This window comes from Amblyomma mixtum, chromosome 2 (genome assembly GCF_055824585.1).
Source record: "Amblyomma mixtum isolate Tamu chromosome 2, ASM5582458v1, whole genome shotgun sequence".
Taxonomy (NCBI): Eukaryota; Metazoa; Arthropoda; class Arachnida; order Ixodida; family Ixodidae; genus Amblyomma; species Amblyomma mixtum.
The window spans coordinates 269,496,509-269,523,942 of record NC_143013.1 but is presented as its reverse complement, the minus strand read 5'-3'; the positions used below and the strand labels follow the sequence as shown (position 1 = coordinate 269,523,942).

General features: G+C 45.3%; 1 protein-coding gene across 4 annotated transcripts in view; it reads right to left on the bottom strand.

Moving 5' to 3' along the window:
* Usp32 (Ubiquitin specific protease 32) overlaps window positions 1–24,717 on the bottom strand; it is a 51,018-nt gene extending 26,301 nt beyond the window's left edge. For 2 of the 4 annotated variants that reach the window (XM_089573938.1, XM_089573940.1), the window contains exons 1-16: window positions 24,555–24,717; window positions 20,207–20,334; window positions 15,223–15,328; window positions 14,433–14,554; window positions 13,821–13,980; window positions 13,008–13,139; window positions 11,873–11,980; window positions 10,177–10,286; window positions 7,873–7,956; window positions 6,984–7,067; window positions 6,811–6,872; window positions 6,198–6,303; window positions 4,247–4,501; window positions 3,931–4,059; window positions 3,032–3,320; window positions 2,254–2,417 (exon numbers count right to left, since the gene is read on the bottom strand). In XM_089573938.1, the coding sequence (XP_089430064.1) occupies window positions 2,254–2,417; window positions 3,032–3,320; window positions 3,931–4,059; window positions 4,247–4,501; window positions 6,198–6,303; window positions 6,811–6,872; window positions 6,984–7,067; window positions 7,873–7,956; window positions 10,177–10,286; window positions 11,873–11,980; window positions 13,008–13,139; window positions 13,821–13,980; window positions 14,433–14,554; window positions 15,223–15,328; window positions 20,207–20,334; window positions 24,555–24,612 (2,097 nt within the window). In that variant the 5' untranslated portion in view covers window positions 24,613–24,717. Of the gene's footprint in view, window positions 1–2,253; window positions 2,418–3,031; window positions 3,321–3,930; window positions 4,060–4,246; window positions 4,502–6,197; window positions 6,304–6,810; window positions 6,873–6,983; window positions 7,068–7,872; window positions 7,957–10,176; window positions 10,287–11,872; window positions 11,981–13,007; window positions 13,140–13,820; window positions 13,981–14,432; window positions 14,555–15,222; window positions 15,329–20,206; window positions 20,337–24,554 lie in introns of those variants that run through there. The other 2 variants (XM_089573939.1, XM_089573941.1) reach the window with 2 other exon arrangements.
* Window positions 24,718–27,434: the final 2,717 nt, after the last annotated feature.

The following is a 27,434-nucleotide window of genomic DNA, read 5'->3' as shown; positions in this document are numbered from 1 at the left end:
TTGACATACAGTGTCCGTTGATATATCTAAAGAGAGAAGAAAACTTTATACAAAGAAATTTAAAATTCAAAAATTTGAAAAATAAAGAATGCCTCAACCTGCATTATGGTCCTAGGACTGCAACAAAACAAACGGGGTCAAAATAGATAACACAGTACTGAAGAAATTTGCTACGCAAGGTGAGTACCCAGGGAGAAAAGAGTAACAGAGAAAAACGCCCATTTTTCAAGCGTTTCGCCGCAATGCACAGCTGCTGCGGTTCACAAAACAATTTTTTTTATCGTGTTGCCCAGTTGATTTCAGCAATGAAACTTCGGGACAGCATAAGAGCTCGGGATAAAAGAAGAGACAATTATCAAAAATCAATTTTTTTTGGCCATTTTTGGGATTCGGAAGCCATGTTCCGCCCTTCAATCTACCGCACTGAGCCTGTCAGGAACAGTACACAGTAAAACCTTGTTAATCATGATCCCTGTTATTTTAGAAATCAAGGGTAATTCAAACTGCAGTGCGGCTCCAGCCAACACCCATGTAAACCTGTGATGTCGGATGCTTGTTAATTTGAATACTGCTGGATTCGCACTGGTTAATACACTTGTAACACAGACGCTTTCAATGGCAGTCAAGTTCACCGTCAGATGAACGCAGAGTATTTACATGGCAGAGCCAACTGCCGTCGAGATCTCATTGGCAGTTCAGTTCGGCTGAGGTCGGTGACCACAGCTGAACCGGTCAACTGACAATATGGCGGTCAATAGACCCACCACATCTTCCCAAATCTTGCAAAAGGTCGTAGTACTGGCTAGCACAAATCATAGACTACAGCTTTCACTATTCAAATGAGCGTAAACCTGCGAAGCGGCATCAGAACAACCACCACCAAGTAGTGGCGGTGCCAAACAAGCCTCTACTGGATTGTCTTGGCTCTGTGTGGTGTTCAGTTGAGTCAAACTCAGAGCGCAAAACTTAAGTGAAATATTGTAGTTTAGTAAGCATGAAATCAATGTTTAAAGTTGAAAATAACGAATTTAAAAAAAAACTTAAAAATTTATAAATCCCCAGCACCATGCATGACCATGTAATCTAGAGGGTGAACAGAGTTTCATGGTATGTGCCGTGTACGAGGGGGTACCCAAAAGAAACCGGACTTATTTTTGTTTGAACTTATTTGTTCACATTTTAAGCACAGACCTTCAATCTCCTTCAAAGTATTCCCCACTTGCAATGATACGCTTGTCAAATCTTTCATTCCATTTTTCAAAACATTGTTTAAATTCATCTTTTCTGATGCTTGACAGTGCCTCCGTCGTTTTTTTTCTTCACCTCAGCAACATCAGCGAAACGCTTTCCATTCACCTATTTTTTCATTCTAGGAAACAAAGAAAGTAGCACGGGGCAAGGTCGGGAGAGTATGAGGGTTGAAGAATAGGGGTCATGCCATTTTTGGTCCTAAATTGTTGTAGAGACAGGGCTGTGTGAGCAGGGGCATTGCCATGATGGAAAAACCAGTCACCCGACCGCCACAAATCTGGCCGCTTCCACCGCACACTGTTGCCCAATCTTTTCAAAACATCCAAGTAGAAAGCCTGGCTAACTGTCTGACCCTGCGGAACAAATTCTCAATGGACGACTGCTCTCACGTCGAAAAAACAAATCAGCATTGTTTTGAGGTTTGGTTTCACCTGACGAGCTTTCTTGAGGCGAGGTGAATTTGAGGTTTTCCATTGACACGATTGTTGCTTTGATTCAGGATTCGATTCAGGAACACTTGAGTTGTCCCCATAGCATCGTCCTTGTACGTCTTTCTTAATATTTCAAGAGTTTCCATTCAACTTTTTCCGAGCAAAAATAAGAATTTCACCGGCGCACGCTGTTCACAAAATCAGTCATTGCAAAAACGACATTCACACAAAACAGTCGTCACTCTAAAACTCTGCCTAAACTAGTGTGACCTCCTTCAACGACGGCACTCGGCTTACTGACTCTGGAATGTTCGTTCTATGCGCTCCTAGTGGCAAAACGCGGCGCCACCGAAGCTTTGCCGAGCAAAAAATTTAGTCCGGTTTCTTTTGGGTACCCCCTCGTAACTGCAGCCGACTGCTCTTCAGTTCAACACATTTCCTGTCATCCCCCCCCTCTCCTGTATAGATAAAACACACCGCTGATATGAATTTTTGAACTTTAGTACAAACTAGCACGAACTACAGACATGGCAAGCTCATAAACTGAGCCAGATAGCAAAACGGGGCCTACCTCATCCTGAAGCTGCCAGAGGCGGGTGTCCTCTGGCCTTAGCCGCAGCCTGGTGCAAAGGAAGTCGAACACCTGACGCAGTGTAGACGTCCTGCTGAAGGACGCCTGGTATGCCAGATACCTCTTGGGACTTGGACTAGGCTGGCCCGGGGCCACACCACCCACTGTATGCAAAAAAAAAAAAAAGAAGAGCTCCATTGAGGCACATTACTCTCTGCAAAGCACATGCTTCCACAAAACGAAGTAGCAATCTGGAATTATCACAGCACAGGATCCCTGCAGGGCGCCACAAGGAATTTTAAAGGGTCTTAGCACGGCAAAAGGCAGCTACAGCTAATTGCTGTGCCTTGCACACGTACAAGACTAGCTCTGCTATCTGCATGGTCAGGGACACTAAGGGTAATAACAAGGAAACAGCAAGTTACGCTATAGCGGGAAAGTACCATGTGGAGCACCTTTGCTCTCCCTCCACCTTTGTGCTCTTCATCTTCGCTCCTTCTGTTGTTCTTCCACTTTCCTCCTTTCCACCCATCATTTCTAGACCACGATTTCTCGCCAAGAGCCCTCCAATGCTTCACGCAGCTTCTTCAATTTGAAATCATGTCCAGCCTGAAGAGGGTGGCCAGGACTATGAGTTGACCGAAAAGAAAACTGCTCGACCCTTGGGCCAGACAAGCCCCGCAGAGACCTAGTGCCTCTGCGAGCTTGCGCTACTATAGACACTGCACGCTGGCTTCATCGCCATACTGCTCTTGCTCGTGACAGGGCTAAGGCTCACCATAGGCGGACGCCACGCTTCCCACCACAGACGTCCAGCTGCTGCTGTTCTGCTGTCGGGGGCCACACTGCGCCGGCTGGTGGCGCCACAGGCGCAAGCACAGTGGGTACAGCTCCAGCTCTGGTGCCGTGCCATGTTTCCCACTGCGGATGCACTGCCGAGGCAACGCGGGCGAGCCTCCGTACCACTGAAACAGTGCCCGCCAGATGGCCTCGGGCACAGCCTCGAAGTCTCTGCCACGGCTCAGTGGACGCACCAGGCGACCACCTTCACCTGTCAGCACAGCTGCCTGCACATGCAAATTAACTCTGTCAGGCACCACTTGTTATTTCGATTGGAAAAAAAAATTCTTATCCCATCTAAGCACCATAGCAGTATAAGTCAACACATGTATCAGGTAACAGCAAAAGAAATGTGTCATCAAAAGAAAAAGGAAAGAGACAGAAGGCACCCTCTACCACGATGACACAAGTCTAACACAGTACAAGAAACACATTAAAGCCCTTCTACTTGCAGCTGAAGCATCCATACTACTGTGGCGTCTAAATATGCTTGGATAACTTGGATAGAACATCTCTCCCTAACTTGCTTGCCCATCTGAACACGCATCTGTCCTCGACCCCTTCCTTCAGTTGTGAGTACTGGTTATCATCACACATTGACACACCACAGCAACAAAATCACTTCAGCTGGAAAACACGCAGCAATCAATAATTCACATGCATCAGTGCACAACAATAAGCGCACAATACTGACACTTCACTTCCCTGTTGTTCAACAAGATTACTAAATGAGCATAATGAGCAAAAAAAAAAAAATGCTGCAAATGGCTGGTAGTCACAATTTCAGCAGCACAGAATAAACATCGTCAAAAAGTCTGAAAATGCCAATGCACTGACCTTGACAGTGTTGGGGGCAACAAGACCAGAATTGTCAATTGAAGGTGGCCGCTGCACGAAGGCTGGGACAACTTTCCGAGAGACGCTTGGAGAAGGGTTTAATGACGATGGACACGACGACTCTGGACACTGCATTCAAAATGGCAAGATTGTCAGGCCTGACTGAACAGTGGAGATCACTAGACTCATCACAAGACCCCCCCCCCCCTGAGACCCCCCCCCCCCGACTATGTCTTCCTTTTCTTTGGCACCCACTTCCCCAGATCAGAACCCAACAAGCCCACAACGGGGGACACCATGCCCGCACGGCACCCACCTGAAGGGCGGAGGACAGCCGGGGGCACTTGGGAGAGCCCGGAACGCTGGGGCAGTTGGTGGCTGGGTCAAACGGGGTCACTGGGTCAAGCAGGTGATGGCTGTCGGTGGCGAGGCTAGTCACGCTGGCCAGCACCACGCTCCCGTCATCAGTTGCTGACCGAGCAACACTAGACTCCACCTTGCGCTGCAGCCGGCTCGTCACCTTGACCCCGCTGACCCCGCAGGACACACTGCTGCTCCCTGCGGCCTGCAACTGCCAACTACGTGAACCCCTGACCTCTAATCCTCCAAGGAATACAATGCGGTTGCAGGTTACACTCACATCTGTCCGAATGAGGGAACTCTGAACTCCGCCGAATCAGACTAAGCAAATAACGAAACATACCATATTTACACTAAAGTAGACTATTTCTTTCAATTTCTGGGAGGTTGACTTACAATTGAAACCAAAGAACAACACCATCATTAGAGGCGAGACAAATGAGATATAGGTTTTCACTATTTCTACATTACTGAGGCCTTAAGGAACAGAAGTAATATGAACACCTAATAGAAATAATATTGTCATTAACCCTTTCGCTGTCACGGACGTACCGGTACGTTTTCACGTTTCCCCCCCACAGTGTCACTGACGTACCGGTAAGTTCTCTATCGTGCGTTCGAAATTTCGCGCTTGAGCGCAAAGCTGACGCTCTTGGACTAGCCGCGCCATCTGTTGAATCTTTCTACAAGTTCGTATTTTCGCCCCTTACTGTTTTGGTTCGTGTATTGAAGAGTACTGAGCGACTGCCATCCTACCCCTCTCTCTTTGCTGAGTGGCGCGGTCGCTCCGCGTTCGCCGGATCATGACGCGCGCCCGTGTGGTTATGGGTCCAAGGGTTGTTCTGCCATCTGCCGCTGTTTTGCAGGTTTTTATTTTTCTTCTGTCAGCGTGTGAGCTACGGCGCTTCAAGTTCAAGGGCGCGCGCCGTTGCCACTCCGAGAGTAAAAGAAACCGACACAAGACTCGATCGTTGCTTTCGCTCTCTCGTCGCACCCTCGCTTGCGGCTGGCAGCAGCAAACGTAAAGCTCCTCTAACTTTGTTTTAGCCTTTTTCCATCTCCCTCTCTCAACTTTATTACACAGGGCCCCATTTCTCTCCGTTTTGCGGGCCACTGAAAGCGCACCCCCGCTGCGCGCGGTTACTTTCGGATATGGCTGACCGCGCGTGACCTTCCTCTGCGCATTGAAGCGGTGGCTCTTCCGATTCTGAATATGAGCCGAGCTCGGATTCGGACTCAGACAGCGTCTCATCCGAGGAAGAGGCGAGTTCCGCATCGTCAGATTCTGATGTTGAAACAGCGGGACCATCATCCCGGAAGCGTGCGACACTGGGGGTGCGTCACGGGCAGAAACACCCGACAGCGAAAGGGTTAAAGTGAATTCACCAACTCTTAGAATTATAGGTTTGGTTTATTGGAGTTTAACGTCCCAAAGCAACTCAGGCTATGAGGGACACCGTAGTGAAGGGCTCCGGAAATTTCGACCACCTGGGGTTCTTTAACGTGCACTGACATCGCACAGTACACGGGCCTCTAGAATTTCGCCTCCATTGAAATTCGACCGCCGCAGCCGGGATCGAACTCGTGTCTTTCGGGTCAGCAGCCGAGCGCCATAACCCCTAAGCCACCGCGGCGGCGCTCTTAGGATTATAGACGCTTCATCCCATGCCTAACATGGTCACAGTTCCACAGATGCCTACCAGTAGATGTCTTTAAGACAAAAAAAAAAAAATAAAAAAATAAAAAAATAAAGTGCAGAATTTTCATGTGCTAAAGCTAGAGCAAGTCGTGTTGTTGCATTTCCCCTTCACCAAAATGTGAAGCTCGCAATTTTGTCCATGAACCAATGTGCACCAGGAGAACACCACAGCTACTGCGCTACAGTGGTGGTTGGGGCCAACAGTTACCTTGCAGTCAACGTAGTCGTTCCAGGACTTCCACCAGTCCATAGAAATGAGGTAGAGCATTTGGCCGGGTTTGAGACCTCTTCGTTCCTCCCTTCTGAGCCAGCTCCTGCAAATTCAGTGGTATTTCAGCCACCATTACAATTACAACCAAATAAAGAAATGCTGACATCAGTAATTTTGGTTACAAAGCAAACTAAAGAGGCCCCACAAGTAGCGATATGTCCACATTACACAGAGAATCAGGCAACAATAGATGGCGACAAGTAGTGTTTAAACCAATATTTGTTTTCAACAACAGCAGAATTAATAACCGAGGTATCACTACAATGGCGATATGATAACAAGATCGTCACTCTGCATTTTCCTACATCCCCAAAAGCTGCTTCCCACAAAACAGCAATCCAGATTTCTACAAACTAGCTAAAGAGCAACACAGAAGTAACAGAACATTTCCCAACACATTCTGCTACAGAATGGATTTCGTACTTGTGATTGTCTACGGATCAAGCAGGCATCCTTTTTATGACCTCTCTGATGCAAGTACACTTTTCCTTTTTTTTTTCTTTTTCATACGCAATGCAGTCCTATACTCTCAGCCAATACGCAGCCATACCTGACAATGTCGCCTTCTTCTTCCCTCGAAGATGGCCTCAGGCCAAACACAACATGGCACACCTGAGAGACAAGCAAGATAGGCACACACATTAGTGACAAATGCGGCCCAACACTGCTACGGGCTAAGGCCTGCACCAAGATGTGTAGAGGAAGCCGGCAAGTAGCACTCACTTGAAACATTAGGTTGAGCAGGCTGATGGTGAGATTGTTTCCCACAGTCCACACGAGATACTCGTCCAGTGTGATGGCCCCCGTCTGCCGATGAACAACAAGCACACATATTGACATCTGATCGGTATCGACACCTGATCATTGTGACCACGGTTCTAGTCATAAGCTAAACAGCAAAAGCGAATCATAAGAATTCAGTTCTGCCAGCAACAGTGCGTCAAGTCTGCCTGGAGCATCAGCAGCTACACTGTATAGTTTTCCATTCTAAGCAGTCATCTTGCCCTCAAGAAAAAACTGCTTTGGTGCATCGCATGAACACAGCAAGGGGAATTTTTTTTCTTCCTTTACGCGAAGAACAATTATACTACGTGGACTTCATTTTTCTAAGTACTCTCAGATTATTAGGCTACTAGAGGTATAATCTCCTTTCACAATCATTAGTTCAGGACGAGTAATTTCTCAGAAAATTGCGGTTACGTCGAAATTGTCTCCTCGCTGCAAGGAAATGACAAAATCAACAATAATAACGATGGAAACAATGAAAATAAACAATGAGTATAATAACATAACGGCCACCAGAAACACCACCTTACTGAGCCTATCCTCTGATACACCCAGGATAAAGTTTAACAGGGACATGACAATTACAAGGCTACTTTATTACACGTTACATGGCACAGCTCTCAAAACCGACTAGACTGAGTGTGCTTCCAGACAGGTTTTTTTTCAGGAAACAATGTGAACAGCAGCTCATGAGCATGCCACATAAGCTTAACCACAAGATGGGCACCTGACATCACAAAATAGTGCTCCTTGTATCCTCTCAGAAGTTCAGGAATGAGTTGGGTTAGTGCAAAACACGATTAAAAAAAAACTTTCTGGAACAAACCTTGCCAGGGTCATGCTTGTCAAATACTTCGTCGATAAGTGGTACCACATCCGGCTTTGCAGGAGTTGCTTGCATCTGGAACAGCTGACGAGAGAATCGTATGCATAATGATGTTCAATCACAACACTTTCAAGAAACAAATGCTCTCATGCACACACAAAAAACTGACACTGTTCTAAGTCACACTGGCAAACCACAGCTGAAATATATTGCTGTGTGAACTGACTTACAAAATCTCTCTCAGTTATGCACGAAATGCAAAGAGGAAACTTCGCAAGAAAAAGGAAAAACTTTTCAAAAGGGCCACAAGAATGGACAGCAGTATGGCAGTACTAACAGCCCGTTTACGAACCAATGAAGAAAAAAAAAAGAAAAAAGAGGCTCTTGCAATATTTCACAAAGCTGTGAAACTAAATTTTTCAGTTCACGATCAGCTTCTTTGGCTTACGCACACAGGGCAGTTCTCCAATGTCAGTCTGCGAGGAGTTATACCCCTGTCACACGGGCATTTCGAAGGCCCTCGAACCGATAGTCTATCGACTCGAAGGCGATCGAGCGCTGCTACGCGGCCAGTTTGAATGGCCATCAAGTCAATAGTCTATCGAGTCGACGGAGCAGCCCGGAACTCTATCGAGATTTCGAGGGCCTTCGAGCATTGCCCAAGGTTGCTAGCATTGCTTCGAACCACAACAAACATGGCGGCGCCCTTCAAAGCCGGACTCCTCGCTTCGGACTTAATTCTCGTTGTTGCTGCCTTGTTCTGTCTGTTCACTGGTCATAAATGGGGCACCGGTCTTTCGCTTCGTCTCATCTTGCCTACAAGAAAACGTATAAGTGTAGCCGCGAGCGGCGACGTGGTGCGCACAGCGAGAAGCAGCAGCGGCGCGGCCGTTCCAACTCGCCCGGGCGTCAACAGATGAGAACAGGTCTTAGTTTTTGCGGCGAGCGAATCCGCTTCGCTTGCCAGATTTTTGAACAAGTGTGAACGCGCCTTATGACTGCAAAAAAGTGTATTTCAACATTTAGTTAAGTTTCGTCAATATATTTTTGTTATTTGCGCGAAACCGAACGTAGCGATTGTGGCGCCACACGAGCTTGGCGTAAGACGCGAGAACCATTTCAATGGCCATTGAGATTTGCCGTGTAGCAGCTCCACAACTCCCTCGAGTTCGATGGCGATCGAAAATCTCGATGGCCCTCCACTCGATGGCCATCGAAACTGGCCGTGTGACAGGGGTATTAGACAGGCTGCCATTACGAGAGGCAGCAACAGCAATGCAATTCCAACAACTCCACCCGTGCGCCTCCACAGTTGAATGTACCCACCCTATGCTGGGCCACGCTACTCAAGCCCATGTGCGCACACATACACACACACTCAACACCTCAATGAGAACACATCCTGACAGTGCATGCCACATCACGTTGAATTCTGCAAACAAAAGATAAGGGACCTCTCAGCCACAGAACAACAAGTTGTTGATGTAACGAGTGCTCGCTACAGCATCAGCGCGGAACGCTTAACCCTTTGAGGGTCGAATTATTTTGAAGAAAACTTTCCCAGGTGGTCAAATTACTTTATTGCGGATCTTGAATCTACAAAATGTATATAATCGAGAATAAATAGTAAAAAAAAATTAGGAACAGTACTTTGGTGACAGCATCACTCACAACTGGAAAATGTTCACTAGAATAGAATAGCAACGGTGATAAGCAAGCTAAGAGCAGCACCAATAAAGATAGAAATCAACTTTCGCCGCCTCTGCAAAACAGTGCCCACAAAGAGAAAACACGTTTCGCGCAACTCCGTTGCGATCCCGCGGCGGAATCGAAACCGCGTAGGCGCGTTGCCAAAGAGGGCGAGAATACCTCGCGAGCAACGGTGATAAGCAAGCTAAGAGCAGCGCCAATAAAGATAGGAATCAACTTCGGCAGCCCCTGCAGATAGTGCTGACAAAAAGAAAACTCAAATTTTGCGCGACTCCGTTGCGATCACGCAGCGAAACCAAAACTACAAAAGGGGTGTTGCCGCAGTCTGTGCCGCCGCGCTAAAGCTAGACATAAGTTCTGCTTATCTCCGTAAGAAGGCAGCACAAAATTCAAACACTTCTTGTAAGTCCTAAGAGGTGGCAGCACCCCCCAGTGAGCACGCATTGTTCTTTTGGCGCAAAATTTCAAACGGAAGATCGAAACCGTACCCGTACGGCAAAGACCTTGCGGGACAGAAAACCGCCGCCGTACAAATACGGCAAAAACCTTCAAAGGCTTAACGGAGCCAGGCTAGCTAAGCAATGTGTCTCGCACCTCGTCGTTCCTCTCTTCCTGCTGCAGCACCATGAGCAAAGTCAGCATGTTGGCCACTTCTTCCCGAGACAGCATGCCATCCATGTCCTGGTCAAACACCTTGAAGCAGACTGCAGGGGCAACAGAAGAAGAAGGGGAGAATGCATGCCTCCAGCCAGAAATAATAATATGCACAACTGTGTGGCTGGTCAGAGGGAACAGCTGTTACAATACCCACGCGAAAGGCAGATAAATTTTTGGGCTGCGGTCACAGGTTAACTACTACTTTCAAAGCTAACAGGCCAAGTTACCGCAGTCCCTTTTGGAAAAAAACAAAACATTTGAGAAAGAAAGCAAGCCAAGCTTCACTGCATTTTCTTTTTTTTGGGTGGAACGGGGGGGAAGAGGGCGGGGTCATTAAAAATAAAAGCTAGTAATAAGATCAGAAACCTGACAGGATATTAATGAAGGCAACGAAAGGGTAAGAAAATATGTACTCTTCTTTCTAAAGTGACAACTTCAAAATCCTGTAACTCATGTTCTATGGTGGCAGAATCATAATTTTACCCTATTAATGCGGAATCATTAGATGGTTCACTGACACAAAAACCTGCGTAGTCCAAAAAGTGGCGTCAAAGGTGCACTGAAGTGGAATCTGAATTCGTCTTTTTGCCGCGGGAACTCAATCTGCACGTTTCGAGCATTCTTAGAAACTGTGACTTATTGCCCTGTGTGGCCTATTTCCCTAATTAAATCGAATTAACGTCAGGCTCCCACCTTTATTTTTTTAATTCTCCCCGTACGGTGGGCGGAGTCAACCAACGCGTGGAGTACATTTCAGCCAGCTCTGTGGAGGCTTTGCTTTCGCTTTGTTTTTTAGGCTTCCGTGAATAAATAGTTTCATTCGCAGATAATATAGCCGCAAAATAAGCCCGTAGAAATAAAAATACGCGAAGACTATTTGATTCGATGGATTACTACGTATTACTCCGCCGATGGCAGAGCGGCAAGCCGCCACGGGACTGGGTGAAAGGCGCTCCCACGCGTTGGCCGACTCCGCCCACCGTAGGAAGAGAATTCAAAAAAAAAAAAGGCGGGAGCCGGACGTTAATCCAATTTAATTAGGGAAATCGGCCACTCAGGGCAATAAGTCGAAGTTTCTAAGAATGCTCGGAACGTGTAGATCGTGTTCCCACGGCAAAAAGACGAGTTCAGATTCCTCTTCACTGCACCTTTAAAAAACCTGCGATTAGTCGAAACAGTGCGACGTCAGCAAAGGTGGGAAAATATGCAATGTTAACCAGTAATAGTCAGTACTGGTACTTACAACAGCACCAACTACAAAGGAATAGAATTAGAATAGAATTAAAATAGAATCGGTGCATAATTACAGTAGAAGTGCAATGCTTTTGCATTACTTCAACTCAAGTCCCTCAAGTGCCCCTGGTAACTTGCATTTCTTGAAAAGAAACCAATGGCATGCATTTCAGCAAGTTCCTTGCAGCAAAATTTATTCAAATTTTTCATCAAAAACGTTGCATAACATATTATGGACGTGCACGAGAACTTGTTTTATATAAAATTAAATTACATACCATTTGGAAGCAATGAGTAAAAATACATGTTTCCTGAAACATTCACATCTTTGATTTCATTAACAAAAGTTTTCTTTTCAGCCTCTTCCCCTTTAAAGAAATAACCCTACGATGTAACATACACTTCTGGCGCTCGGTGAGTGGACCCCTGCAGCATGCCGACACACCACAAGCCATTTCCTTGAAGTCAATGTGGTTGTCCCTGTTCTCATCAAAGGCATTGAAGATCCCTGCACACAAAGCACACACACTGGCGGTCACCATGCACCTGCAGCCGATGTTGTACAACGTTTACTAATTTAGTGCCCCGTCGATTTTCTCAACCTTTCTAAATATCGTTGTAGCCAGGTTATGTCCACTAACCAATGCTCTTCGTATGTCACAGCATGTACAATTATTTTGGAAGATACAAAAAGTGGACGAAGGAAAAAAAAAAAGAACAACAGTAGCTTACTACAGCCAAACCCAAAACAGCCAAACTCGGAAAAAAAAGAAAAAACAGATCAATATATTAATAATTCGACACACAAAACTGACACAGTAAAGCATGCCACAAACCTTAGCACATGTGACAGTTTGTGTCCATGATTTTTGTAATCCCACGATATGGCACTACAATGAAGGAGGGAAAATGCCCAGCACTTGCCAGCAGAGCCAGCCAGCCAGCATGCAAAAACCCGCAGCTTCCAGAGTTTTTTTCATTCCTCCTCTGTTCCCCTTCACACCTAACCGGATCTCACATTTCTATCATCGACCGGTTTAGCCAACGCAGCTGCCCTTGCTCCTCACTGAGGCAACGTGACCCTACATTTGAAAAGTGACCGAAGGAGTATGGTTAGGAGAAGTGCCCACGGCAGGTACGTCCCTCAAATGTACACAGCAGTATGTAGAGTTTTAGGTTTAAAAGAAAGATACGAGCAACTAGCAGACCTTAACACAAGGAGGAGACTGAACATGTAGCAATTGCCTGTGCATCATCTTTCACCATAATATACAAGTTTCAGGTAGCAAGCAGCCTTATAAATTTAATTCAAGACATATATAAAACAACAACAGAAGTAGTCTGTGCCTTTCACCGCTATATGTAGCATCCTAGTGACAAGCACTATGCCGTATCACACTACGCTTGCAAAGACATCAAATGCAGCTTTGTTTGTTTGCTAAGATGCCAACGACTAGCATACCGCACCAGCTGCGTTCAAGCAAGCCCTAACGACAGCGCATGATGCAAGAAGTAAACGGAGTGAAAGCCGAGACCTTGGCAGAGAACTGGAGGCACGGGTGGCGAAATGAGTGGGCCCAGCATTTCCAGGTCAAAGCGTCCAGTCCGGGACTGTGTCTTGAGCTGCCAGTAGCGCTTTTCCAGCTCTATGATGTCTGTCTCTTCCACTGCACAAAGAAAGCACTTACATTTAGCACAAACCCTGAATTCTCAGACAAACACATGAACGCAAACGATAACAATGCATGTGGCTCGTAGCGGCACTTACAATGAGCACCATCCAGGCCAGCAATTCACCACGCTCAGGGCAAGACAAAAGGTGGAAGGCTAGAAATGGTTAACCCATTGGCTTTGCGCCACTAAATAATGGGTCCATGGAAAGGACACCCCAAAAAAATTTGAACAAATTTATACAAAAATTATAAAGTTATTATAATACTCCTAATTCGACATACCAATGACAGTACAATTCGTAATTACATGAAGATAATAACACCACCATACTAACAACAGTTCCCTTTCTCTGTCTATACACCAATCTTTGTTTTCAGAAAAATAAAATAATCATTCTCTACTTTTCACTCACCCAACACGAGGCAGTAGCCCCACTGCACCCTCGACAAGTCATCCCCCTCCCAAGCCATCGCTTGGCCTCAACTTGATTTCGCAATGAAGTTAATGCAATAAAATGCACAGTGTACTGCATGAATGTAGCCTCAAAACTCCGTATTCCAACAGCTGTGCAAAGGGACACCCTTTGCACAGCTGCCCCAGCACCCATCAACTTGAGGCCAATTGGTGCCCTTCACAGTGACGCTCTATGCCGCTTCCACCTCACAGGCACTCACAGTGAGTGACTCCGGCCAGCGTCTGGTAGAAAGTGGGCGTCTCCAGATCATTTGAGAGGGTCACCGACGACGGCTCGTTCAGAAGCCACCTGGTGAGGGAGGTGGCATCTGGGTGCTGCTCAAGCCATTCCTGGAACTCTTCAAAGGTCACCTTTTCACTCTGGAAAAAACGGATAGTTAGTCTGTTGTGCATCACGTCATCAGTCAACACACAGCCCACCACCAACGGCGAGACATGCAGTACAAAATACGTGATAAAATGCTAATATGGGTCCCAACAACAGGAATAAGCCAGGCTATATTTGTGCCTTAGTCGCATTTCTGGGCCCGAGCTCTCTGCAAATCATCCCAACACATCAAACACAAACACTCACAGCTTCCGTAAAATCGATGACAAATTCAAACCGAGTAAATCAGTACGAAGCTTATTATTAACGGTACACACTTATATAATTATAAGCCCCATACACTTTTCCCTTCTTTCCAATTTCCACCACAGAAAATGCTTCTGAAACAACACTCCACAATATTCGCAGCAAATCAACACCAAGCTTTTCCGGAACCCTTCCTGACTGAAACTATGTAAAAAAATGTAGAGAACAGGGGTCACACCTCGAGAAAGCAGTCGGCCACGGCCTCGGGAATGAAACCACCATCGCAGGCAAGCACCAGCTTGATCATGTCATTTTTGTGGATGTGTGTGCCTCCTTCGTTTGCATACAGGTTGAAAATAACTGCAAGCACAACAGGGAGAAAAGGGGAGGGAGGGGGGGGGGGGAAGAGCCAAGAGTCCATGTACACTTTGAAAACCTCTCTCTCTCTCTCTCTCTTGGTCCAGCAAGCAAGAATATTTCCAACATCCTGCTACAAGTTCTGCTTCTCAACACTGTCCCCATGCCCAGTAGATGGCAGGCCGAGCCAAAGCAGGTCTCCGGTTTTTTCGAGCACCAAGTATTAGACACCAAGTGATGTGCTTTACTCTGGCAGTTGTCGATACATAAACACTACTTTACAGAGGAATATTAAACAAAATGTACAAATGGAAACCATAACACTCCATCACCAACACGCACAAATATTGCAGCAAATCGTGCAAAAGAATCACTCAGCTAATTAGTGAAAACAAAGCAGTGCTCAAGGGATTAAAAAACCAAGGAACAGAAGAGAAGGAAGATGACCCAGCCAGTACACCAAGACCAGAGAACTACATGCCAGGTAACAATGGATGTGGCTTAAGTAGAATGAAAGAGGAACAGAAGTAATCAAGCCAAGCAGAGAAATGAAACAGACAGAAGTGGAACAAACTGCGGGAGACAACAGGGAAGGGGGTTGAGAAAGAAAAAAGGCACAGAACGGAGGACGGGCGAAGGGAGAGAGGGGACAGTGTCGTGGCGATACACACATCGAATGCGTTCCTCGCGGGTGCCTCTCGTGAGTAGCACCAGGCCACAGAGGAGGTCCTTGAACGTGATGCCCTTGCTGGTGCCACCACATGCCTGGAAGATGTGCTGAGCACAGACAAAAAAAAAATGGATGCAGGCCGCAGTCGGGAGAGAGACAGGAAACCCTAATGCACACACAAGACACAAACGTCCCCCGAGAGGCATGCAGCAATTCAATCACCGTAGAGGTTTTCGTTCTTCTCTGAAGTGATGACATCCATCAGGTCACGTGAGTGACAGATGACCCAGGCAATAAGAGCCACTAGTAAGCACACTCAGCTGTTCATAAATTATACCTATATGTCAACCTCACTTGGTGAGCTCTCTGCAGACCATACCTCGGCAAAATCACGAGTGCTCACTCAGGCTCACCCACAAAAGTTGGGTCAACCTACGGGCTCACTAAAACTCACACTCACAGAGGCCTAGGCTCACTCGAACTAACTAGTCATCAAGGGTCAACCACTCAACCACTCATAATGACTCATGTGGGCTCACTCACTCATTTCAACTCATGACTAATTTTGTCTCACTCATTCATTTCGACTCATGGCTCATCTGGGCACACTAATTTTGACTCTCGACTCATCAGGGCTCACTCATTTCAACGCATGACTCATCTGGTCTCATTTAAGCGTAATAAGTATTGCAAGTGCACATGAAACTCGACCGGACTCACCAAAACTCAGATCATGACCTGAATGCGAGCCCGGCCTCATCACTCAGATCATGATCTGAACGCGAGTCCGGGCTCACTCACGACTCAGATCATGATCTGAACGCGAGTCCGGAATCACTCACGACTCAGATCATGATCTCAAATGAGCATGAGTGAGCCCGTGTGAGTCCACTCATGAGTGAGTTCACAGACCTATGCTGCAGACGCACTCATTAAATGCAGATAAAGAAAGTCATTTGAGAAATAGCAGCAATCTGATGTGACCAAGTCAGACACCACATGTGGCAGAACACAACTGCACGGTGTGGACCCTAGAGCAAAGAAACCTGTGCTACGAAGCCTTGTTTCCAAAAGGGAAGTTAATGCTTGTCAGTGGTTATACAAGTTCGCACATTGTGTTTTACTAATAAACGTGTAACTTGATCCAGGAGATCCAACATGTTCAGCCAACTTCTGCCCTCAACCACAGATGCGTTTATGCCATGTTGTTGACATGTGCAACCACTTTCTACTAACCATCACGCAAGACAGTCAGCATCCCATTTTTGCAAAGGTGGCAGCACTCTATCATTTTGATAACTGATGAGGCTTTATCGTTATTTGAGAAAATAACTGATGAAGCTTAACTGTACTAGTTTGGGTCGTAAATGCCACAAATCATTATGAAAAGCCAGAACTGCATTCTATGTGCTGTTCAGTACTGCTGCCCTTAAGGTAATCACTGGTATAGAGAGGGTAGGAGTGACTCTAAGCAGAAACACACCCCTGCACCGTAAAATTTGATCAACCTCAGCTTTCTGCTAACACTATACCTGGAACACCGACTACCTCATAGAAAGATTAGGTGGAAAAGGGGTGGCGCCACATTGCATCACAATATGACAACTAGATATTAAACCAGGACTTCTTCAGAACCCATCCTTCAAATCTGCTTCCATCACAAAAAAAAGAAAACACTTCAGCCTCCCCTATTTGACTAGGAACACTTAAGTACTAACCACATGTGGAGATAATTCACTGCAACATGCTACATGCACGATGAGCACAGGGCTCCTAGACCACTGTCGCTCATTACATTGTTCAGGTTCTGGGTTTGCAGAAAATTTTGCCTATCACCCGATAGTGGCTTACGAGTCTGGCTAATAGCAGAAGGCATTGTGGGTACCGTATTTTCCGGTGTACAAGACGCACCCTTGTATAAGACGCGCCCGCCATATATGCAGGCTGTCACTGAAAAAATTGGTATATAAGACGCACCCGTGTATAAGACACACCCCAATTTACCCAGTTAGGCATGTGAGGCTTAATTAAACATGCTTATGCGACCATCGCAAAATGCACCGTACGTGTGAGAAGTTCTTAAGCAACGCTAAGTGATCGAAAAAGGCAACACTCACGCCATACCCGCCCACGTTTTAGCACAAAAGAAAAAAAGCGAAAGAACTCTCTTTATGTCCATAACAATTTATTTTTACATAAAACCTTCAAAGTCTTCATCTTCGGATGCGCTATCAAAAAGGCAACGCGGCTGAAGCATTCTCTTCGCACTACGTACTTGCAAAGGGTGACTAAAAAAAAACGTCGGCTTCTCTTGGCTTGTCTTGACAACGGCGAGAAGCGCGACTGTCGCCATCTTTTGCCATTTCATATTACCTTTGCTTGGGGCCTTCGAAACGGCCGCGTGTTTAAGATCCCGGAAGTGGTCAACCCCGCCGTTTCATGATAAAGTTCACCTAAAAAAGTTGCGCACGGCGGTCCCCGTATTGAAGTATTAACCATGTTACAACCGCGTTATTGGTCGTAATATTTTTTCGGTGAAAAAAGCTTCAACATGAACCTGAAAATTTCTGAACTCGCAAAAAAAAAAACCCAGAAAATTCGCATATAAGACGCACCCTTGTATAGGACGCACCAGCAAGATTTTTGAAAAAAACCCGCGTCTTATACACCGGAAAATACGGTAAGTGAATTCAACCTATTCTGCGAGCGAAAGTCTTTCTAGCATAGTTTCAGCAATGAAGCTGCCGATGCTTACTTCGTCATCACCTGTACATTGAAAAAGTTCAGTGAAAGCCTAGTAGCAGCTGTGGAACAGAAACAGGTTTTTTAGGATATGTGTCTTGTCTCAGGCTCTCAGCCTCTCAGAAATGTAATAAGGCACTAGTGCACAGAATTCCTCAGGTACATGTTTCAAAACGCAATGTATTACCAAAGACAGATTTTCGCCGCTTGCATTGTGCTTCATTCTGCTTAAGTCTTAAAACAGTGCTAGCACAGTTATATACTCATCCGATAACGCCAGATGACTGAACACTGCAGCGGCCACAACCAATCAACGCTACTGAAACGTGCCGCTCTGCTGCCAAGTGTCGTCAATTCATGCCGGTGCAGCACCAGTAGCGAAAGGCAATGGACGTCGCTATCATCTGCCGCAAGGAACACCACGTGGATACCGCTTTACAAACAAACAGTGTATACTAGCACTTTCACCCTAAGCAGCAAGCACGATTTTGATGCAACCATGGTACTCCATACAAGCTTGCACTCAAGTGAAAGTCTAAAGTGGAGGACTTCGCTCCACAATCACCGTGCAAAATTAAGCGTGGATACACAAGACATCTGATGAGGCAAAATACACATCAGCAAGGGAAGCCAGAAGGAAGTGAACAGTTTGAGGAACAGGCTCTCACAATCACTTGGCTCACAAATTTCCCTTCCAATAAAACCGACAAACACAACTGCTGAGGCACCTTGTAAGCATACCTACATTAAAGCATAGTGTGCAACAAAGTATATATGCCTATGTTTACTTTTTTTCAATAATTTTTTCAATCAGAACATCCTGGTACACTGACATAACATGGCTGCGTAGTGAAAAACTATGACAAAGCACGAAACAATAGGAAAAAGAAAGGAGAAAAAAGAGAAAAAGAATGCTATATGCTTCGTCCAAATGATGCTTGGTTTGGTTTGGTTTAAACGTCCCAAAGCGACTAAGGCTATGAGAGACGCCGTAGTGGAGGGTATATGCTTCGTCGAAATGATGCAGTCCAGTCATATGTTCTATGGTTCCTGCTGTCTCACTGTGCACGCGCATCAGAGGACACTCCACAGTTAAGTGCAATGGCAAACTTGGGGATAAAAATATGCAAGATTGCATTCACAGCCAACAAGATAAGACTACTACTGTCGCGCTGCAACAATAGGCTGCTCACAAACCAAGCAACACACTAGACAAGAAATATAGTAGCAGTGATAAGACCTGCACAGACCGGAAGGAAAAGGTACACGGGACCGCTCATAACAGGCACAATAAAGATTGCCAAATTATGGAAAAAGCAAAAGAAACCAGTAAGCCACGCTACAAAGAATAGCACCCAACGGTTTTGCAAGCCGCATAATAAAATTTTCTTCCTTCTCGCATTCCTTGTGCAGTGACACTGCATGTCTTCACATACTGCAACTACACAATGCTGCAGGATATGCACGACTAACATGCACATTTTGCTTCATCTCAAGAGAAAGGAAAAGCCTGAAGCTTGTATGCAACTGAAGGCACAACTGAAGGTCCACAGCTGCAACCATGTCCATCCTAAAACTGTGGAAATGCCAAATTATATGCATTTAAAAAAATAACAAGAAGCTGTTAATAACTTTAAAGGCGTCACACATCAGTACCATGGAAGCTGTCATGCCAGGAACAGCGCCCACGTTTCAACAAATTATACTGGTAAGAAACTGGACCGTCACACTTCCACTGCCTCTTCCTTTATATTACTTTCATCACAGTGAAGCAGCAGTAGCATCACTTTTTTATTATGTACATCAAGTATGCACAATTTTCTATATCATTCCACAAGAGAGATTTCAATGGCTTCGTGAACCTTTTACATCTTTAGCTCCTGGAAAAAATATTACAGTAAAAAAACATCCAAAACGCTCTCCCTCCAACCAATACTGCACTGCACAAGGATGATGAAGCAAGGAAAGTTTTCTCCAAGCAAATAATTAGCATAAGAAAGCATAAATTATTGCGATTTTCACTTAGCATCTCAATCAAGTACAGCTTTATTCCATGCTTTTATAAGTATTTTTGATACCTTGCACACACAAACATCTTTGCTTGCAAAAAGCAGCTGTTAATGTTTCAGAGTACTTCAACAGTTCTCCCCAAGCAGAATGAAGTGTGCCAGCTGCAGCATTTTAAAGGGAAGCATTCAGAAAGTAGACAACAGAAATGTGGCCCTACTGCAAGGCCCGCTTACCTCAGCTAGCTTGAGTGGTACAAATTCACCAAGCACTTCCTTGATGAACGCTTGCCGTGTGATGATGCCACTAAGGTTGGATGCCCTCTTGAAGGCATCCCGCAGCCGCTTTAACTCCGATTCACTCACTGCGTATAAACACAAAGAAAATAACACATACATGAAACTAGCAGCATAACAATAATGCTTTACACTTTCCATCTTTTTTTCGCTACACAAAATTATAACGCACCTCTGCCCCAGCAAAAAACAATGCTTCTAAAAGTTGAAGGTAAAAAAAATAAGCTGTCAGACTAGCAACCTCCTAATGACTTCACAGCAGACAGACTTAAAGGTGTACTGAAGAGGATTCTGAACTTGTCTTTTTGCCGCGGGAACTCGATCTACACGTTCCTAGCATTCTTAGAAACTGCAACTTATTGCCCTGTATGGCCGATTTCCCTAATTAAATCAAATTAATGTCCGGCTCCCGCCCTTTTTTTTTAATTCTGCCTCGTATGATGGGCGGAGTCGACCAACGCGTGAAGTTCCTTTCAGCCAGCTCCGTGGAGGCTTTGCTTTAGCTTTATTTTGTTTTTAGCTTTCCATGAATAAATAGTTTCATTCGCAGATAATATAGCCGCAAAATAAGCCCGCAGAAATAAAAATATGCGCGGACTATTTGCTACTACGGACTACTACGTATTACTCCGCCGATGGCAGAGCGACAAGCCGCCACGGAACTGGGTGAAAGGTACTCCACGCGTTGGTCGACTTCGCCCACCGTACGAGGCAGAATTAAAAAAAAAAAGGGCGGGAGCCAGACGTTAATTCGATTTAATTAGGGAAATTGGCCACACAGGGCAATAAGTCGCAGTTTCTAAGAATGCTAGGAACGTGTAGGTCGAGTTCCCGCGGCAAAAAGACAAGTTCAGATTCCTCTTCAGTGCACCTTTAAAGCCAGCACTTCCTTGCAGGGTTACATCCATCTGCAGGCAATACAGCCTTCCTTCTCTTCCTTGACACTATCTCATTATGCTTAATAACAGAACTTGAATTCCGCTCAGAGACATTTAAACTAAAAATATAACTTAAGAGGAAATCCAATGAAGGGAACACACAGAATCTAACCAAATTGCAAACCACTTGAGAAGCCAATGTATTGTGTATAAGGCCCTTCATTTTCGGGTTTTATTTTTCCCATAAATCGGGGGTGTAAAATTCAGGAGATATTTTTTAGTTCAAATTCAGGTACAATCGGTTATTTAACAAAAATGTTCATAATTTGGATTTTTTTCAGGTCCCCATTTTTTTTTTTGCAGCAAAAGGCAATTTACAACACGCGGTCGTTCTTGTGCAGGGCGCAAACATAGAAATGACAGGTTGTGAAGAAAAAAAAACTTCAACGAATAGATGCCGAACAAATGCCTGGTCAATGCCCGCGTTTCGGCCTCTCGCTTCTAAACGTCAATTTTCAAACATATCTGAAATTAAGCCACATCATGACTAACAAGTCTTAAAATAGGTTCAAGATCGCCAGTTGAACCAATACACCTCTGAAACAATTGCACAGGACATCCGCTAACTCTCATGCGGTGCTTCAGCTTTATTCAGGGAAACGTACGTTCTCTACACCCTTTCGTATACAAGTGTATATTAACGAGCAACTTGCTCCCTTGCCCTAGTGTGTTCTCTAGAAGGGGCATTTTCGGGGAGAAATCAGGTTTAACACGATTAGAAATGTGTTCGGGGTGCAAGTATCGGATGAAATCTGGTTTTGCCCAAAAACAAAGGGTTGTAATTATGAACCATGCACGGAAACCTTTAAACGTACGCTGTACGAATATAAAATGCGGAATAAGACTCAAAGCTCGCAAAGAGCAACTATTGCATCACACCGTGTTTGAACTTCACAAAAGGAGGGAAGGCAGCCAGCTGCTTCCCGATTGCAATGCCGAAGAAATAATGCAGCGGTATTCAAGCTGTGACAACGAGATGTTGACAGTTATGCTTAATAGCAAATTGTAGACCTAGCGGCCCTCGCAACAATTTTTAGTGACTGCATCCAAATGCAACTTCTGGAGATGCTCTTCACATTAATGATGAGCAATGAAGCAATAACCAAATGCTCACACTTATTTGGTAGATAATGTATACACATGTATGCAGAGGTGCCGTGTACTGTTGGAAAAGCAAATAATACCCGAGAACACGTGGCCAGGGAAGAGACGGGCAAATAGGCAAAGCTTTGAATAGAATGTATACTATGTCCACTATAGCAGCTGAGATATGTATTTAAAAATATAAGCACATGTATCATTTGTCGTGCTGTTAGCCTAGTCAACCAATCACTGCACATCTACTCCCAGTAAACACGTCAACAATCGAGCCAAGTCGCAACGCCACCCTCGGCACGTCAGGAGCAAATTTTTCAGGGAGCACAAGCTAAGGCTGGCATTATGAGACCATAAGAAAAGACAAGCTACTTGTCCTTTTAATCAGAAAGGTACACAACTATTACCAGTATGTGGCATCTTAAAAAGCAGACTGCTATGATGGACTACTTTTGAAATAAAAACTTAATAGCCTTACATTATTACAAAATCTACTCTTCCATTCATTACTTGCGAAAATGAACAGAGCTAAGTTTAAAAGAATTATTGCTTTAAATAGCAGCACCATGCAACATTAGCAAGAAGAATGACATCAAAGAAAGCACAAATGACAGAGTGCAATGGCTAATAACCCTCAAGTTATACTGCCTGGTAAGCATTAAAAGCCATCCTTTAAATTAGTATCTTAATTAAAAAATCTGCACATCAGACAAAGTTTTTGCATGTAGCATTAACTTTTCTCTCAACAGTTTCTGCCCACACATTACAAACACGCTAGTCGGCCACAATAGCAATGTTTTACTCAAGATGTGCAAAAGGGAAACTCAAAAGTAAAAGCTCCAAGTCGCATCACAAGAAAATACACTTAAGAGAGGCCTTCAAATGCTGTGCATGAAAGCTTCACTAATGCACAGTTAGTGCGGTTAACATTTACAGTTCACAAGCAGAAAAATGTCAAGCTTCCATTTTTTACCAAGAGCTTGTGCCGTAAAAAGCAAAGTCAGATAGATGTCAAGCAATAATAATAAAAAAAAGGCTGAGAAAAAGGCTGAGAATTTTAATTCTCAGAATGTCTAAAGATCTTGCATGCAAAAACAAGCAAGGCAAGTCCTGGAATCGTGCCATGGCAGCTCTACAGCAGCTATGCAAGGAAAATTAAAATTTAAAGCTCCTCATTTCTTGTAAGAATGGCAGCATGCTGTGTAATGGTTCTGCCAGTGCACGAAACTGATATGAGACTACAGTAAAACACAGAAACAAAAATAAACAGAACATGAGGCGCCTGCTACTGCAAACCCAAGCGTTAAGCACAACTTCCAACCGATCACAACCTGTGCATTAGCAAAATTAAGCGACTCGTTAAAAATAAATAGCTACAGCTACTATAACTATATGATTCCCTAATCCAGAATAAGGGGATACTAAGGCTTCAGTACACGACGAAAACGCAGCAACGCAACAATCGTGTTTTCACGAAAAGCTTCAAAAGCCTGCACATACCGCTTAGCGCTGTTAGCAGTGGAAACAAATCCACTCCGTAAGAGCTGTTACGCAAGTAGGCTCAATCACTCAAAGTTTCACTCTGTGCTATGACTTCAACGGCGACAAGCAAGAACGTAATCCACTTTGATAGTGGTTGAGGGACGATTGCGGGCGCGGTAAAGCTTAAAATAATCTGGCGGATAAACTAAGAGCGACTCCGCTATTAAAAGAGTGTTTAATATAACTTACAACCACCACACAAGTCGGCAGAAGCTGAACGAGTAACTTAAAAGGCAGGGAAAGGCACTCTCTCGGGGCCATTTAAACGCTGAAGCCTTCAGGAGGAGGGAACAGCTGACAGGATCGGAGAGCACGACTCCGCCTCCCAAGCAAGAAATGCTCTCATGCACAGCCATATTTCCACCGGGAAGACGTGACGAAAGACGTCCGAGGGCGTCGATATTCGAACCCGAAGCCACCTTCCGCAGATACAGAGCCTCGGAAGGAAAAATGAAACATAACAGAAAAAAAGTAGACGGTCTGAATGAAGGAGTAAACAATCATGCAATAACAGCGCGACATAGTAATCCAAGCGTGTTTCGTCGATTATGGCACAAATATGCACGGGCACATGGTATTTCTTAACTTGAATGAACGTCGCAGCTCGTAGGAAGGTCACATTTCACACGATTTTCGCAAAAATTGCAGTCTGATTTCGACAAGCAATTTAGGCTTAACATCACCGAGGAGCCACTTCACGGACGAGCTGTTACCTCTTTTTGAAGCATCTTCATTGGTAATTGAACAAGGCTTCGAGTCTCTAGCACCCATGGCACACCTCCTTTTCACGGTAACGCCATAGCGAGGTTTCTTGCAGTCATTTGAGCAGAAGGAATGCAGAGCCACTACCACCGTACTCCAAAATGCTAGCCATGCTGGTTGGTCACATGACTAAACACACGAGTGTTTTTGGTCAGGTGAATGTTCGAGTTCTAAAAACAAGCAAGAGATGTCGCGATTTTAAACTCAATATCATCATCAATAATAATAGTGCTTAATATGCTACAGTTGTCAATAAATATAAAACAATATTTATTTTGCTTAAGGCAAAAATAAAAGATAGAGCAAGCAAGTTTTAAGAATTGTTTGTTTTAAGCAAGGTTGAGGACCACTGATCTCCACTAGGTGGCTGGATGCCGCATTCCCGCTTTCCGAGACGAGCGCGAGTGAAGCCACCGGAAGTTGGACCGCTTGTCCCGGAAGTCGGGTGTCTGCTGTGTATTTCAATGCAAAAAGTCGTGTCTTTCGCCCTTTCGTTCTCAGTTTTTTGCGTTGTTTTCGTGTGATGTCTGCTGTTATATGAAAGGAAGAAGCAAGCTGAATGCGAGAAATGTGAGCATTGTGTGCAGAACCCTGTAATTTCTGCGAAAGCGAAGAAAACAGGCATGCAGGTCTCACCCTGCCTCGGCAAGGGGGTACGTGCATTAAACACTATGTTCTTGCCTGGTTCGTGTATTCCGAGCGTAAAGGAGAAGTAGTGGAATGACGATGAGGCTAGGTCACCTTAAAACCGAATTTTCGTGCAGTAAAGAAAAGGCACAGCGCGAGAGGAACGACTGACAAGAAAGGCGAATGGTGCAGTGCGCGTGAGAAGCGCTGTTAGAAGTCAACTGCACCAAGCACCACGAATTAAAGACCATTCAGGCTTAACTTGCTACAACACGAAACAGTACATGACACGCTCCGTCGAAAAAGCAGTACCATACCTTTTGGAGGCGCTAATGTGAACCAACCGAACACCGTCGACACCTCACAAGATAGTAGCCTAGCCCTCGCTCCGGTTCGGTCTAAACTTAATTCGGTAAAATGGTCGCTGCAAAGTAAGCTGCCTGGTGAATGTTTCAACCTATTCTTTCTTATATTTATCCCCCATTGATAGCATAACTTGGGCTTGAGCGTGGGAACAAGCATCACAGTAAAGAGCAGAGTAGGCGAAGCTAGGCAAACGAGACGACACCGAGCCGAGTAGACGAGGCTCCATACTTGCTGTGCGTAGCGGCGTCCTGTCGTCTGCTAGTGTCGCCCCATTGAAATGCAATTGGCCCTTATTTTTGAAACGTCCTTCCCGAAGACTTCGCTGGTCTCCTCGCTCAGTTGGCGGCGCAAAAGGTTGGCATTGTCATGGAAAAAGACGAGAACGGCGAAAAGACGAAATGCTAAGTGGGAAAACAAAACTGGAACTGAAAAACCGTGCTGAGCTCCGATTTCATGCACTGCCAAAGGCTGACTTCCGGGACAAGGCCGCTTACTTCCGGTGGCTTCACTTTCGGGCGCCCGATGCGGCATCCAGCTCCCCTAGTGGAGATCAGTGTTGAGGACTGATGATGATGATAGCATTTATGTGAAAATGAGCGCGAAAATTTGTAAGTGCTTGCAGTTCGCCAAAATCTCTGGCGCTCTCTCTTGCATGTCACGACCCACAACGCACCTTTTAAACTGCTACAAATCGCGGACTCCTCGTCAGAGTTGGTTGCAACTTGTACGTAACGCGTTACAAGTAAATTTCATAATTAATCAATTACTTTTTTCAAAAATAACGTTCCATGTAATTCAATTATTTTTTCGTAATATATTACGGGTAATCAGTTATATTTTTTTCAAAAACAAATTGTAACCAACGTTACAGGTTTCAGAACCTCAACCTGACGGCAAAAAGCGATGCTAGCGGGGATGCTTCCTTCTTAACAGAGCGACAACCAACTGGGTTCGGAGAAGCACCGCGCGCGATCGTGTCCCGAACACAGCCGGGTCACCACAGGGCAGTCCTCACCCCGAAAAATAAAACCTGACCGCTCTGTATAACCTAATAATTCCTGTACATGCGTCCCAGCAGAAACGTCCGGGAATCCGATAGATGGGCCCGAGTCCTTCCTTGGTGACGACTCCCCAGACACCTGCGGCCGCTTCCTCTCACGGGCACGGCCTGGGTATAGTAAAGGTATTGACGTCATCCGCAAGGGGCGATAGCGGCCGGCGCGGCATTCGCCATATTGGTGGTCGCGCGTGATGTGTGAAATGTGAGTGTATTTCGCGACTCGCCGCAGATACTATCTAATTTCTATCCTACCCCTAACACCGTGTGACTGAGTGGGTATTCCGTTAACTGCGCGAAGAGCGGGCACGCTTAAAAGGTTCTACTTTGTGAAAAGGGCGATTCGTAGGAAAGCGGAGGCACCGACGCGCGCGGTGTGAGACGTACTGCCGCGTGTTGAATTCATCGGTATCGAGGCACCTTGAGCACGGCTTAAGTTTGCTGGCAGGACAAGGAATTAAAGCTTACAAACCTATGAGAGGGTGCAATTACTAGACAAGCGGGTGAGTCCGAGAACCGTGCTGAGGGTGCCGACGTCCGAGGTGCCGACGGCCGAACTGCCGTTTTTGGAGAGGTGAATAATACCGAAGGGTCTGTTCGCTTAACTTGTCATCTCTACCTGCTGAAAGTGACCTGTTACTACTGAACCTAGCGGAATGGCTGTACACTGCGTTGCTGCGAAAAAGCTAGACGTCTTGTGCATACGAAGCAGCGCTACGTAGCTACAATCAAAACTGCAAAACATTCTCGCTGGGTCTGCCGTTTGTGCTGCGAGCGCATG